Genomic DNA, 16,191 nt, shown 5'->3' on the forward strand with positions numbered 1-16,191 from the left:
TTTGAGGATCTGAGGACCCATGCCAAATCTTTTCAGTCTCCTGAGGGGGAAAAGGTGTTGTCGTGCCCTCTTCACGACTGTCTTGGTGTGTTTGGACCATGATAGTTTGTTAGTGATGTGGACACCAAGGAACTTGAAGCTCTCAACCTGTTCCACTACAGCCCCTTCGATGTGAATGGGGGCGTGCTCGGCCCTCCTTTTCCTGTAGTCCACGATCATCTCCTTTGTCTTGATCACGTTGAGGGAGAGGTTGTTGACCTGGCGCCAAACTGCCAGGTCTCTGACCACCTCCCTATAGGCTGTCTCATCGTTGTCGGTGATCAGGCCTACCACTGTTGTGTCGTCGGCAAACTTAATGATGGTGTTGGCGCCGTGCTTGGCCACGCAGTCGTTGGTGAACAGGGAGTACAGGAGGGGACTAAGCACGCACCCCTGAGGAGCCCCCGTGTTAAGGATCAGTGTGGCAAATGTGTTGTTGCCTACCCTTACCATCTGTGGGCGGCCCGTCAGGAAGTCCAGGATCCAGTTGCAGAGGGAGGCGTTTTGTTCCAGGGTCCTTGGCTTAGTGATGAGCTTTGAGGGCACTATGGTGTTGAAAGCTGAGCTGTAGTCATTGAACAGGACTCATAAGTCACATAATACGTTGCATGAGCTCACTCTGTGTGCAATAAAAGGGTTTAACATTATTTTTGAATGACTACCTCATCTCTGTACCCCACACATACAATTATCTGTAAGGTCCCTCAGTCGAGCAGTGGATTTCAAACACCGATCCAACCACAAAGAGCAGGGAGGTTTTCCAATGCCTCTTAAAGAAGGGCATCAATTGGTAGATGGGTAAAAATAAAATAAAAAGCAGACATTGAATATCCCTTTGAGCATGGTGATGTTATTAATTACACTTTGGATGGTGTATCAATACACCCAGTCACTACAAAGATACAGGTGTTCTTCCAAACTCAGTTGCCGGAGTGGAAGGAAACCGCTCTGGGATTTCACCATGAGGCCAATGGTGACTTTAAAACAGTAACGGAGTTTAATGGCTGTGATAGGAGAACTGAGGATGGATCAACATTCTAGTTATTCCACAATACTAACCTAAATAACAGAGTGAAAAGAAGGAAGCCTGTACAGAATACAAATATTCCAAAACTTGCATCATGTTTGCAATAAGGAACTAAAGTAATACTGCAAAAATACAAAGTGTTATGTTTGGGGCAAATCCAATAACACATTACTGAGTACCGCTCTCCATATTTTCAAGCGTAGTGGTGGCTGCATCATGTTATGGGTATGCTTGTAATAGTTAAGTACTGGGGAGTTTTTCAGGATGAAAAGGAAACGGTATGGAGCTAAGCACAGGCAAAATCCAAGAGGAAAACCTGGTTCGTTCTGCTTTCCACCAGACACTGGGAGATGAATTCACCTTTCAGCTGGACAATAACCTAAAACACAAGGCCAAATATACACTGGAGTGGCCGAGTTACAGTTTTGACTTAAATCCACTTGTAAATCTATGGAAAGACCTGAAAAATGGTTGTCTAGCAATTACCAACAACCAATTTGACAGAGCTTGAAGAATTTTGAAAAGAATGAGCAAATGTTGCACAATCCAGGTGTGGAAAGCTCTTAGAGACTTACCTAAAAAGACTCACATCTGTAATCGCTGCCAACGGTGTTTCTATAAACTATTGACTCAGGTGTGAATACTTATGTAAAATGAGATTTCTGTATTTCATTTTCAATAAATGTGCTAATATTTCTAAACACATGTTTTCACTTTGTCATTATGGGTATTGTGTGTAGATGGGTGAGAATTTTTTTTACTTTTAGTCAATTTTGAATTCAGGCTGTAACACAACAAAATGTGGACTAAGTCAAGGGGTATGAATACTTTCTGAAGGCACTATCTGTTTCATGTCTCAGCGCGCAAAAGCCAGCATTGATAGAATGCAATAATTGACTAATATTTGACATGTTCTAACAATCCTCGTGCCAACGTATCGCCATGGTCCGTGCCATGGGATGGACCACAGTAATTATTTGCTAGGATAATAATTGCTTGTCAATTAATTAAATGTAATACAATGGCAATCCGGGTTATATGTTAAAATCCTACGCATGAACTGCCAACATTATTACGCATATTAATTGATAATGATGGAAAATAGGATATGCATTATTTTTTTAAACAGCACTGTGTGCTGTTTTCGATGGATGGGTCCTGGCCTCTCGGGGCCTTAGGGATCTGGAGGGACGTGGGTGGGATGCCGATCACTGGGATGACGGCTCAACTTGGGATGGGGAGGGGCTTTAGCGGGGGAATTAGTGGAGAACAATTGAAGGGTTACTCAGCAGCATTTTTTTTTATTGGTAAATTTACAAACATATATAATGATGAATAGACTTGAAACTTGTATCTCATTATGGTGTATGGTGAAATAAGTATAGCCAGTTATAATTGTAATGGCTTAGCTGATAATAACAAAAGAAGAACAATATTTACATGGCTCAAAGAGAAGGAATATAATATCTATTGTATACAGGAAACTCATTCAACAATTCGAGATGATGACGTTGCGTGGAAAAAGGAATGGGGGGGGGGGGGTAATATACTTATATATATATATATATATATATATATATATACATATATATATATATATATATATATATATATATATATATATATATATATATATATGAAATTCAAAAGAGGTGATGATATATATTAATAGTAATTTCGATCCGAATGTGCAAATTGTCTCAAGGACATTCAGAGACTTGTCCCGAAGCCACTCCTGCGTTGTCTTGGCTGTGTGCTTAGGTTCGTTGTCCTGTTGGAAGGTGAACCTTCGCCCCAGTCTGAGGTCCTGAGTGCTCTGGAGCAGGTTTTCATCAAGAATCTCTCTGTCATCTTTCCCTCGATCCTGACTAGTCTCCCAGTCCCTGCCACTGAAAAACATCCCCACAGCATGATGCTGCCACCACCAAACTTCACTGTAGGGATGGTGACAGGTTTCCTCCATATGTGATGTTTGGCATTCCGGCCAAAGAGTTCAATCTTGGTTTCATCAGACCAGAGAATCTTGTTTCTCATGGTCTGAGACCTTTATGTGCCTTTTGGCAAACTCCAAGCAGGCTGTCATGTGCCTTTTTACTGAGGAGTGGCTTCCGTCTGGCCCCTACCATCAAGGCCTGATTTGGTGGAGTGCTGCAGAGATGGTTGTCCTTCTGGAAGGTTCTCCCATCTCTACAGAGGAACTCTAGAGTTCTGTCAGAGTGACCATCGGGTTCTTGGTCACCTCCCTGACCAAGGCCCTTCTCCCCTGATTGCTCAGTTTTGGCCGGGCATCCAGCTCTAGGAAGAGTCTCTTAGTGGTTCCAAACTTCTTCCATTTAAGAATGATGGAGGCCACTGTGTTCTTGGGGACCTTCAATGCTGCAGAAATGTTTTGGTACCCTTCCCCAGATCTATGCCCCGACACAATCCTGTCTCGGAGCTCTACAGACAATTCCTTTGACCTCATGGCTTGGTTTTTGCTCTGACGTGCACTGTCAACTGTGGGACCTTCTATAGACCAGTGTATGCCTTTCCAAATCATGTCCAATCAATTGAATTTACCACAGGTGGTCTCTAATCAAGTAGCGGTCAGTGGCCTTATTTCTATTACAGCATATTGGATGACTGTCGTTCATATTTCATTCACCCAGCTCAATGTAACGTCAATAAGTTTAGGTTACTACATGATACTAAAATTTTCCCTATGTCCATCATGAGGTTGCTACAACCTAGCCTATGAATGAACGTTTACAACGTAGGTGCACAGGTAGAGAAAGATTTGAGTAATCAAGGTGACAGACATTGACACATTCAATACCGCCTTGCACACTCAAGGCTGCATCTAGCTGATCTAGAGTGTAATCATTAGTCCAACAGTTGCAAACGAGTTTCTATTGGACAAATTCAGGTATGTTTATTCCCATTTTTGTTCTGTTTGCTTCCGTTTAAGAAAAAAAATTCTACAAAATCGCCAGAATGAATACACCCCTGGTCACACGAAAACACAGTTCACTTTACTAGCAACCACATACAAACAGCATGATCCCTTTGATCGTTGTGTAATTCCTTCTCGCGTCTACGCGCTCTCCTCCTCTCACCTTTTCCCTTTCAGCTGTCTGTGACCAGGCGAATAAACCTTTTCAAGCCAAACCTTTATCATAACCACTAACTGCTACATACAGCCTACATCGTTGTCACCATATTAGCTTACGTCATAATCAACATAGCTACTAGAACTAACGCGTTAGTAAACCCGCTGCAATCATGCACTACAGTAGTGTACAGTCAGCAAGCAGTTTAGCAGTTACACCGGCGGGCCCGGTGGCAATACATTTTAATAAAACCAAAAGCTGCTTACCTTGACTTGGAATAGTTGCAGTGTTGGATAGCCATTGCCAGCTAGCTAACATAGCATCCCTCTTTGTTTGATTAGGCTAAACTAGCTAGCTGCATTCGCTAGCTAAGTGAAAGTGAAAAGAAAAATACAACAAAATATAGATTGCTCTCTCCCCATGGTATTTCCCTACAGAGTGCTGTTGAGGCTATTGTAGACCTTCATTGCAAAATAGTGTTTTAATTAATTATTTGGTGAAGTGAAAATATTTAGTATAGTTTCATCTAAAAATGATAACCTTATTTTTAATGTTTCACTATTTTTATTTTTATGAAATTCACTGAGGAAGATGGTCCATGATCACATGGTGCAAGAATGACTGCAATTAATTGATTATTGAATGTCATGATGGACACAGCTTTGTGGAACCAAAACATGCACAGCCTCTGCTCAACAAACTCTAACTCGAGAACGAATCATTTGCGGGACTGCAGTTCGCGAACAACTGTGCTTATCACCTTGCCTGGCTACCCAGGCTGCGGTCCAATCGCGCTCTTTTTACCCCCTCTGCCTTCATTACCCCCCTCAGCCCTCGCACTAGCCACTTTCCCTCTGGGGAATCCCAGTCGAAACCGGATGCAGTTTGATTGCCAGCATAAGTGACGGTCCAATTTACAAACGTTGCCCCCTCGGCCCTCAATTTAGCTTGAGGGAGCGAGTGAACAACATTGATCAAATATGTGTAGGTGACCAATAACATTTTATTTGATCACTTGCGGGGTTGATATGACCCACAATTCAATGCAAACTAGTCACGTGTCAAACTCCTGTGGTTGCGAACTGTCATTTTATCAACACTGCTTCATATTCGACATGTGAGACAAACTTACAACACTAGTTTGCTTGCTTGCTAGCTAGCTAAAAGAATATACAGTACCAGTCAAAAGTTTGGACACACCTACTCATTCAAGGGTTTTTCTTTATTTGTACTATTTTCTACATTGTAGAATAATAGTTTAGACATCAAAATTGAATCATGTAGTAACCAAAAAAGTGTTAAACATTTAAAATATATTTTAGATTATTCAAAGTAGCCACCCTTTGCCTTGATGACAGCTTTGCACACTCTTGGCATTCTCTCAACCAGCTTCATGAGGTAGTCACCTGGAATGGAGGGGGAGAGATTTCATCCCTGCACAACCGAAATGAAGCGCCCAGCACGCTAGCAGTGAACATTTTGCAGAAACATAACGCTATGTTGCATATCTCACTGCTTTCTTCCATGTGCTGTGCTCTCCTGACACCAAATAATGAACACTTCTTAATATTAATGCAATGGATTGTGGTCAGTAAACCCATGGAATATGGTGTCAGTATTTATTTTTAAAAAATCTATTAGCAAGTACAAATTACAAGTGCATAACTATATCGTAATTTTCCATGAAGAAAAATTGTTGGGAAAAGTATTTGTAATTTTGTTGCAATGTTTTCATAAACCATGTCCAATATTTGATTGACAATAAAAAAAAGCCTTATGTTGATGTTGGTCACATTACTGCTAACTAATGTGAGCTAGTCATGCTGCGCGCACTGTGCCGTTCCAAAATAATCCAAATGGTGGCAGCCTAAACCACTAATGTTTTGCAAGAAAAAATGTTCTAGTTACGTGCAATAAAGCAGGATTGGGATTTTAGGCTCCCATCCTTTTGGATTATGTTGGAACTGCATAAACTCACATTAGCAGTAGGCTTGTATTATAACTGTAGAGTGGTGTATTATAACTAACGCAGGCACCAAACACGCTTAAAACATGATTTAATAATATTTATGGTAATAAATCACAGATTCCAAGGTCAGTTAGCAGCAGGACAATATTTCTACCTAATTAATTACACAAAAACAAATACACCCCCTCCAACACCCCTGTAGTAACAACACTTCACAATGTTACACACACGTACATACCAGCATACAATCCTTTCTCCAAATAAATATTCACAATGTTTGCGAGTTATATTACACAGTACTAGGATGTTTGTCCATCCATAAAGATTAGAAATTAAACTAAATTAAACTGTAGGTCACTCTTTCCCAAGTGTGTTAGTATGTGTATCTTTCTCATTTGTCATGATGCATTCTATTTTGGGTCATTGGGCTCCTAAGCCAGGTATGTAGACATCTTAATGTACTGAAAGATCTCTCACAGCTGCTAACTGGGATGGTCAGCGCAGCCTGTATGATTGCCTTCAGTGATGGGAACATATCAGGGTCTAACAATTTATACACACATGACATGTCAGAAGTGGCATCCTTTCTTTTTTTCAGAGGTAATGTTTAGCAAGGACTACTTCCTCTGACTTGAGAGGAATATGCCATGTTTGTCTTGTGTGGGCCTCCCCTCTCGCTATGTTCTCGCTCAGTCAAAAAACCTCAAAACAAGACATGGTATCAATAACATGAAACATGCTGAAATAAGCCACTTATGATTCCCCACATGGGGACAAAACCGCGACTCGTCAGTGAAGAGCACTTTTTGCCAGTCCTGTCTGGTCCAGCGACGGTGGGTTTGTGCCCATAGGCGACGTTGTTGCCGGTGATATCTGTTGCAGGCCTACAAGCCCTCAGTCCAGCCTCTCTCAGCCTATTGCGGACAGTCTGAGCACTGATGGAGGGATTGTGCGTTCCTGGTGTAACTCAGGCAGTTGTTGTTGCCATCCTGTCCCGCAGGTGTGATGTTCGGATGAACCGATCCTGTGCAGGTGTTGTTACGTGGTCTGCCACTGCGAGGACGATCAGCTGTCCGTCCTGTCTCCCTGTAGCACTGTCTTAGGCGTCTCACAGTACGGACATTGCAATTTATTGCCCTGGCCACATCTGCAGTCCTCATGCCTCCTTGCAGCATGCCTAAGGCACATTCACGCAGATGAGCAGGGACCCTGGGCATCTTTCTTTTGGTGTTTTTCAGAGTCAGTAGAAAGGCCTCTTTAGTGTCCAAAGTTTTCATAACTGTGACCTTAATTGCCTACCGTCTGTAAGCTGTTAGTGTCTTAACGACCGTTCCACAGGTGCATCTTCATTAATTGTTTATGGTTCATTGAACAAGCATGGGAAGATCTGTGAAGTTATTTAGATTTTTACAAACTATCTTTGAAAGACAGGTTCCTGAAAAAGGGACGTTTCTTTTTTTGCTGAGTTTATACAGTTGAAGTCGGAAGTTTACATACACTTAGGTTGGAGTCATTAAAACTCGTTTTTCAACCACTCCACAAATTTCTTGATAACAAACTATAGTTTTGGCAAGTCGGTTAGGACATCTACTTTGTGAATGACACAAGTAATTTTTCCAACAATTGTTTACAGACAGATTATTTCACTTATAATTCACTGTATCACAATTCCAGTGGGTCAGAAGTTTACATATACTAAGTTGACTGTGCCTTTTAAACAGCTTGGAAAATTCCAGAAAATGATGTCATGGCTTTAGAAGCTTCTGATAGGCTAATTGACTTCATTTGAGTCAATTGGAGGTGTACCTGTGGATGTATTTCAAGGCCTACCTTCAAACTCAGTGCCTCTTTGCTTGACATCATGGGAAAATCAAAATAAATCAGCCAAGACCTCAGAAAAACCATTGTAGACCTCCACAAGTCTGGTTCATCCTTGGGAGCAATTTCCAAACTACCACGTTCATCTGTACAAACAATAATACGCAGGTATAAACACCATGGGACCACGCAGCCATCATACCGCTCAGGAAGGAGACGCGTTCTGTCTCCTAGAGATGAACGTACTTTGGTGCGAAAAGTGCAAATCAATCCCAGAACAACAGAAAAGGACCTTGTGAAGATGCTGGAGGAAACAGGTACAAAAGTATCTATATCCACAGTAAAACTAGTCCTATATCGACATAACCTGAAAGGCCGCTCAGCAAGGAAGAAGCCACTGCTCCATAACCGCCATAAAAAAGCTAGACTACGGTTTGCAACTGCACAAAGATCATACTTTTTGGAGAAATGTCCTCTGGTCTGATGAAACTAAAATAGAACTGTTTGGCCATAATGACCATCGTTATGTTTGGAGGAAAAAGGGGGTGGCTTGCAAGCCAAAGAACACCATCCCAACCGTGAAGCACGGGGGTGGCAGCATCATGCTGTGGGGGTGCTTTGCTGCAGGAGGGACTGGTGCATTTCACAAAATAGATGGCATCATGAGGAAGGAAAATTATGTGGATATATTGAAGCAACATCTCAAGACATCAGTCAGGAAGTTAAAGCTTGGTCGCAAATGGGTCTTCCAAATGGACAATGACCCCAAGCATACTTCCAAAGTTGTGGCAAAATGGCTTAAGGACAACAAAGTCAAGGTATTGGAGTGGCCATCACAAAGCCCTGACCTCAATCCTATAGAAAATGTGTGGGCAGAACTGAAAATACGTGTACGAGCAAGGAGGCCTACAAACCTGACTCAGTTACACCAGCTCTGTCAGGAGGAATGGGCCAAAATTCACCCAACTTATTGTGGGAAGCTTGTGGAAGGCTACCTGAAACGTTTGACCCAAGTTAAACCATTTAAAGGCAATGCTACCAAATACTAATTGAGTGTATGTACACTTCTGACCCACTGGGAATGTGATGAAAGAAATAAAAGCTGAAATAAAATCATTCTCTACTATTATTCTGACATTTCACATTCTTAAAATAAAGTGGTGATCCTAACTGACCTAAAACAGGGAATTTTTACTAGGATTAAATGTCAGGAATTGTGAAAAACTGAGTTTAAATGTATTTGGCTAAGGTGTATGTAAACTTTCGACTTCAACTGTGTGTGTGTGTGTGTGTGTGTGTGTGTGTGTGTATATATATATATATATATATATATATATCACACAACATTTTAAAAATCTCATTTTCAGTGGGGGGGGGGGGGGGTGTTACTTTGGCAGATAATGTCACCCATCTAAATACATATCTTTTTTAAATATAATTAACTAAATGTATGGTGTTTGTCAGTTTCATTGTTTGTTATGCTATAAATTGTTATTTTATGGTTGTAAGTGAGAAAATGAACTAGAAAATGTTATATTTTACAATTCTGAGTAATTAATACTTTAGTAAGGATAACACTTTATTCAGTACTACTGCAGTTTCTAAATAATTCCAATAGATGGCAGTATAAGACCACTAAATACATTTCAGAAGATTTATTTAGTTTCTCCCTGGATACACCACTCCCCTCACAGGAAAACTTTCCACACTGCTAACGCAAGAGGAAGGGCTGAAAAAGCATTTAACAGATTACTGTGAAGTAATATAATGATGATTTAATGTTTATTATTGCCTGTTTTTATGCTCATGTTTTGAAATGATATTTCATTACTATAACGATTATCAATAAGCCTGAACATTAATTCAGTCACCTCTGGTCGACAAAAACATATTTTCCTAGTACATTCATTGTCAAATTCATCAACCAGCATCGACCCGCTCTGCCTTCTCGCAAAAGTAGCCAATTCAACAAGCCCCGCCAAAAGTTTGTGCCGTCAGCGGCAGTGCGCACTCTGCCTTCTCGCGCAAGCGAGGGGCATGTTGAGGTAAATTTGCTAATCCCAAGGGTTGCATGATGTAATTTATTGGCGGGCTGGAAGATGCACTCTTGTCTTTTCTATTCCGAGGCTGTTTACTCCCAATATGATATGTTAAGATGATTTTTTTGTATAATGTATGTCTGCTAGGGTTGAGGTTAGGGCATCTGACTAGTGTTTATTTGGCCGGTGTTCAATACCTGCTAAAGTCACTATTTCTTTGCTCTCCCAAAAGCAACACAGGGCTAATACGAGACATATAGCTAACTGTAAAGTAATCAGTGACCATTTTAGAAAATCATGGGACATAGTCTTTGGTTGCATGCTATTTTATGTCAATCATATTGCTGCTATAGCCTATAACTGATGCTTCGTGGTCTTATGCTGGCTTCTATTGGACATAATTAGCAATTAAAAGTTAATAACTCAAAGACATTGGTGGGGCAGCTGAGAAATAAAGTGTGTTTTTCTTATTAATTCCTGAGATCAGTCTCAAACCTGCCCCACCTATCCCACGCCAATTGCTGGACTTTCACATAGAGGTTACTAGGTCACACCCAGTTCAAACCACATTTGAAAAATAAAACCTAAAATGTGGCTTGTTTATCAAGTGTTCTGCCTTGCTATAATAAATATAAAATAACTAATAACAACAACAGAAAAATGCTTACATAGGTTTTGATTTAAAAAAAATCTAAATGCTATTTAGTACTATAATGGTATTTACTAACATAATATTATTACTAAAATAGTTTTCTAAAAGTGTTGTAGGCTACCCTACCTAAGAATTAGGGTTATGGTTAAGGCTAAAATAGGTTATACCTATTGTGAGGGGTTAGGGCTCAAATAGGTTATACCTAGGGTTAAGGCTAAATTAGGTTTATACGTAGGTTTAGGGTTTAAGGCAAAAAACGATATGGGTTTATAGTTCTGTTGCTCCTCCCTGTGGCCTTCGGTAGGTACTACATAACTCATTCGAGACATTTGCTAGGCTCATAATCTGAGGTAGCAACTGCGTCAGATCTACAAATCAATGAGCTAGACCTGTCCATTTGGTTTGAAACTCAGTGAACCTGTGCAGCATTCGCTCAATTCGATTTCTACGAAAGAACAGATTTCTACGGCTATCAAATTACCCAGCAACCATTTAGAAACAACAAATCGTCAAAAGAAAAAAGTGTATTTCTTAATAAAAAAAATGTATTCTGTATGTTTTAAATCGACCACATCTTGAAATAAAAGGACAGGGACATGCGTTTTAAGTTTACACCTTTTTCTGGAAAAGAATATATGGTGAACCATGACCAGAAAATGTTTAACGTTTGATCTCTATGTGCCAGCCATCGACAACGTGTACCCAGGCGAATAGTGAGCTTGCTCACAAAGTAGCCGTAACCTTCTTAATAATAAGTTACCGGAGGTAAGCCTACAAGGTTAACGTGGGCAGGACTCATTGTCAGCAATGGTGACGCAGAATAATGGCCTTTGAATAGAACGTTCGGAAGGTGAATTGGTGCGATGGTGCTCAATAGAACTAATAGGAGCTGGCAGGATGAAAAATGCCCTAAAATAAGGCCTGTTTCTTCACGATTACTTCAAAACTACGGCAAGGAGCTGGGACATGAACTCGTTTTTATTCGAAAAAAGCGTTGTTAAAAATGTAATGTGTCCAGCCTACCAAAAGTAGCTAACATCATGTTAGCCTTAAGTTAGCTAGCTATCTTTATTAGTAATTATTTGCGTATTTGGACAGTACTTGATTAGACAGTAATTGGTTAGTTAGTGTCGGGTGGTGAACAGAGCTCCAGCAGTTCGATTCAGTGTCCAGATAGTTAATCAATAACTGTACTGTTAAAACCCTGTTCATAACATTTGCTAGGTTGCTAATGAAGCAGCACTGCTAGCTAGACTGGGTAGTCCCTCACATTAGTTAGTTAGCTTAACATTATCTGTCAGTGCAGCTTTTGAGTCAACATGTTGAAATGTAAGTTACTCGAATCTGGCTTACTGTGAGGTCAATAACTGAATAACATCATCATGGGCTAACAAAATGTGCTATAGTAATAGCAAGCTAACAAAGTTTACCTCCGGTTCTCCTTCTCATCTTTGCGCTCTCTCCCTCAGAGAATGAACAGTCACCCGCCAAAAAATAAAATAATTGGACTAATAAAAAATGACTTTGGAAAACCACTTTGACTCCGCCTCCTAAAATGCCACCGTACACAGAAATGCTGGTTTTAGGCAGCACTAAAAAGGCAGGGCAGGCCATGGCTCATGTTTTGGAGAATTCATTGCATTGTGTAATGTAAAACTTGTTTTACACCATCCCAGCAGGGCAAAAGACTCGGGCTGGGACAAAATCATTTGGGGGTAAAGCCCCGAAAGCCCGGGTCTGGTGATGTCAATGGTGACATGTCTGCTGAGTATGCAGGCCATGGAAGAACTGGGAAATGTTCAGCTTCCAGGAATTATGCACAGATCCTTGCGACATGGGGCCATGCATTATCATGCTGAAACACAAGGCGATGGCGGCGGATGAAAGGCACGACAATGGGCCTCAGGATCTTGTCATAGTATCTCTGTGCATTCAAAATGCCATCGATAAAATGCAATTGTGTTTGTTGTCCATAGCTTATGCCTGCCCATTCCAAAACCCCACTGCCACCATGGGGCACTCTGTTCACAATGTTGACATCAGCAAACCACTCACCCACATGATGCCATACACGTGGTCTGCTGTTGTGAGGCCGGTTGGATGTAATGCCAAATTCTCTAAAACGTCATTGGAGGCGGCTTAAAAATGAACATTCCATTCTCTGGCAACAGCTCTGGTGGACATTCCTGCAGTCAGCACGCCAATTGCAAACTCCCTCAAAACTTGAGACATCTGTGGCATTGTGTTGTGTGACAACTGCACATTTTAGAATGGCCTTTTGTCCCCCGCACAAGGTGCACCTGTGTAACGATCATGCTGTTTGTGCGTATGAAAACAATTCTGGGACGTTTTATTTCAGCGCCTGAAACATGGGACCAACATTTTACATGTTGCGTTTATATTTTTGTTCAGTGTAGTTTTTACTGGGAAGGCATATAAACTGTTTTTATCAAAAGCAATCACTTTTGCATGTGAAAAAACAGAATCCTAGTGCATAACCTACATCACTTTTGTTTTAAGCCGAATTTGCCATCGGCCAGAACAGGGCACCCGGCTCATGGAAGGCAGCCCGGTTCCAAAACTAATAATAAAATAATATGCCACTTAGCAGACGCTTTTATCCAAAGCGACTTAGTCATGCGTGCATACATTTTTTGTGTATGGGTGGTCCCGGGGATCGAACCGATTACCCTGGCGTTACAAGCGCCGTGCTCTACCAGCTGAGCTACAGAGGACCAACTAATGCAATCACCTTTCACTCGGCGCAAACTATGCCTGCCCGGGCCGGCTTAATCAAATCCCCTCCTTGATACCAACAAATGGTGTGTTTCTCATATCACAATTAATGACTAAGCACATAATGCAACCCTATGCGTCCTACAAATAGAATATCAAACAGAGTTCAGAGCGTGATGTCATTCAGAATGAGTTGTCCATCCAATATCACGTGTGACAGCGGTGAGCAGCCAGCTTCATCCCTTAACTACACTGGTTACTCAGCTGCTTCTCTGTCCGTTGTTACTGCGCATCTCCATCAGTTTTTAAATGTTATTTAGCCGTGATGAGCAGGGGTGTGCAGAGAGTGATGGGGTTTCTGTTACAGTTGTTTAATTATTGGAGCGGCTCGCAACACGAGCGAAGTGGATACTTATCTTTTTATTTTCCCTGTAAGATCAAACCAGCCAGTCTGACTTCGCTCTCACGCAGTCTCTTGAGTTCCACTGCCAAATAGGAAAACGGAGCACCGTGACAGTAATGCTTGCGCTTTTACATCACTTAAAACCGTGAGTTTCTAGCCCAAACCACTCAAAAGTTATGCTCTATATTACCGAAGCTACTGTAACTTCTCCACTTTCTACGTGAATTGGCGCCCATTTTATATAAGTTTATAAACCATGTTGCGTGCTGTTTTAAACTACTAGCGAGTCGCGAGTTTTTGATTTGATAACAAACGAACTTGTTTAGTCATGTTACCTGGCCAGCTAGCTAACAACATCTTACCTTGGCTATGGATGGCACAGGAAAAACAGGAAAGGGATAGATAGCCTACTCATGGATGCTTCAAAGTTAGGATGCATATTCCTTATCAATTCAATTATAAGCTAAATCGGAATTAAAAATATATCAACGGTATCGTGATACTTGGCCTGGTATCACATCGTTAGTCAAATATTGGTATTCTGTAAATAGGCACATTATCTTGCAGTTTACACAGATTTTTCGGGTGTTTCCGTGCAAAAGATATTTGTCACCTTTTTGGGCCCTCATCAGTTTGCACCCCTTAGTTTTGCTAATGCCTATTCCTTACTCAGTCTGTTTGCTGTAGTAAGTAAACAGAGAGCTCAGGTGTCTAAGGTCAAGACTACACACACCCACCCTAATGTGATATAGGAAGAGGAGTTAAACAGACATTTTGTTTACATTTTAGTCATTTAGCAGACGCTCTTACCCAGAGCGATTACAGTAGTGAATGCATACTTTTTTTCCATACTGGTCCCCCATGGGAATCAAACCCACAACCCTGGCATTGCAAGCGCCATGCTCTACCAACTGAGCCACATGGGACCACGTTTTGTTTCATTCCTGTGAAAATCCTGCATCCCTCAGACAACTTCTCTCTCAAACTCAACATCTCTGTTTTCCAACCAGACCATGTAAATGTCATTGCAGTCATGCATGATAATAACTAGCATAACTTTTCCGACATTTACCAAATGCAGAAAAGCCATGGCAATTTATGAACAGGACTAAATACTGTCCCCTGGTGTCAGTACATATATATGACATGACAGAATGTTGTAGTTCAACATCAAGTTAGGAAAATGGTAACCTCTTTTAGCGTGCCAGATTTTCCTTTTGATTCATGCTTATATTCCAGTACGCCTTCCAGAAACTTTTACCAGAGATCGATAGATGGATAGACAGATGTATTCTTTGTGCGAGTGGATCGATTTTCAATATCTTTTCCCCCGTGCTTGGATTCTAGGTTTGGTATCCTGGACCGATGTAAGGAACTGGTGGAGGCTGGTTACGATGTGAGGCAGCCTGACAAGGAGAATGTCTCCCTCTTACACTGGGCAGCCATCAACAACCGTGCGGAGGTGGTCAAGTAAGGGCTCTACATCAAACACGTTTCTGGTTAGGACTTAGGCATCTCACTGTAGTTTTAGATTTTAAGCGTTTACTTTTTTCTTACAAACTGAACAATCCAACATCATTCCCAAAGAGGAGCCCATGCTAAGCGTAAGATTCCTGTGCAAAGACATATGTAGTTGTAGTTTTAAGATGTCCTTTCAATGCTCTTTCATAGGTATTATATATCCAAAGGGGCCGTCATAGACCAGCTAGGTGGTGACCTGAACTCCACACCCCTGCATTGGGCCATAAGGTAATTGCTTTGTTGGTAGGCAAGGTCCCCCCTCTCTCCCTGTCTGTCCACCCTTACAGTTTCGGTCAAATATATTGGCACCCTTACATGATTTACTCTTTCTTCTCTGATAAGTTTAAATGGAAAACACGCATTGTTCACAAGTGTATTTGTTTGATTTACAACTGCATACAACAAAGAAAATACAAAAAACTGAAATTATGATTTTTTACTTCAAAGTCAAAAATGGCCTGGACTAAATTATTCAAATGAATTTGGTTGGAGGCAAGTTCTCATTTCACAGAATTGTCAATAAAAATAAAAAAATGTAGCCAATTTATTCATTACTACATTTAGCATTTAGTTAATCCAGAGATTCTTACCTTTGCCTCGATTCGGCAGTCTCGTCCAGATCATCATGGCATTTATAGTCCTTTATGATTTTTGGGGGGTAAATACAGGCAAATATATTGATAAAAGTCACCTTGTCCGAGTGAGATTTACATGGTTATCAAAATGTCACACCAGTGTAAGCCTACACGAAACACAGCCCTTTCTTTTAAGAGTTTCTAAAATCCCCAATGGGGAAAAATGAATGTTGAAAAAAGTGTTAGGGGGCCAATATATTTGACCGGATCTGTACCGACATAGTGCTAAGAAGGTTTTCAATCAGATACAGTGGGGAGAACAA

At 41.0% G+C, this 16,191-nt stretch overlaps 1 protein-coding gene across 1 annotated transcript in view; it reads left to right on the plus strand.

Annotated features, from left to right (window-relative positions):
- Nucleotides 1–16,191, plus strand: part of LOC311127732 (putative palmitoyltransferase ZDHHC13) — a 39,075-nt gene that overhangs the window by 14,908 nt on the left and 7,976 nt on the right. Inside the window, exons 3-4 of the mRNA XM_084159600.1 lie at nucleotides 15,120–15,242; nucleotides 15,444–15,521. Coding sequence (XP_084015726.1) covers nucleotides 15,120–15,242; nucleotides 15,444–15,521 — 201 coding nt within the window. The remainder of the gene's footprint in view (nucleotides 1–15,119; nucleotides 15,243–15,443; nucleotides 15,522–16,191) is intronic.

This window comes from Coregonus lavaretus (assembly GCF_964263955.1).
Source record: "Coregonus lavaretus genome assembly, chromosome: 4".
Lineage (NCBI taxonomy): Eukaryota > Metazoa > Chordata > Actinopteri > Salmoniformes > Salmonidae > Coregonus > Coregonus lavaretus.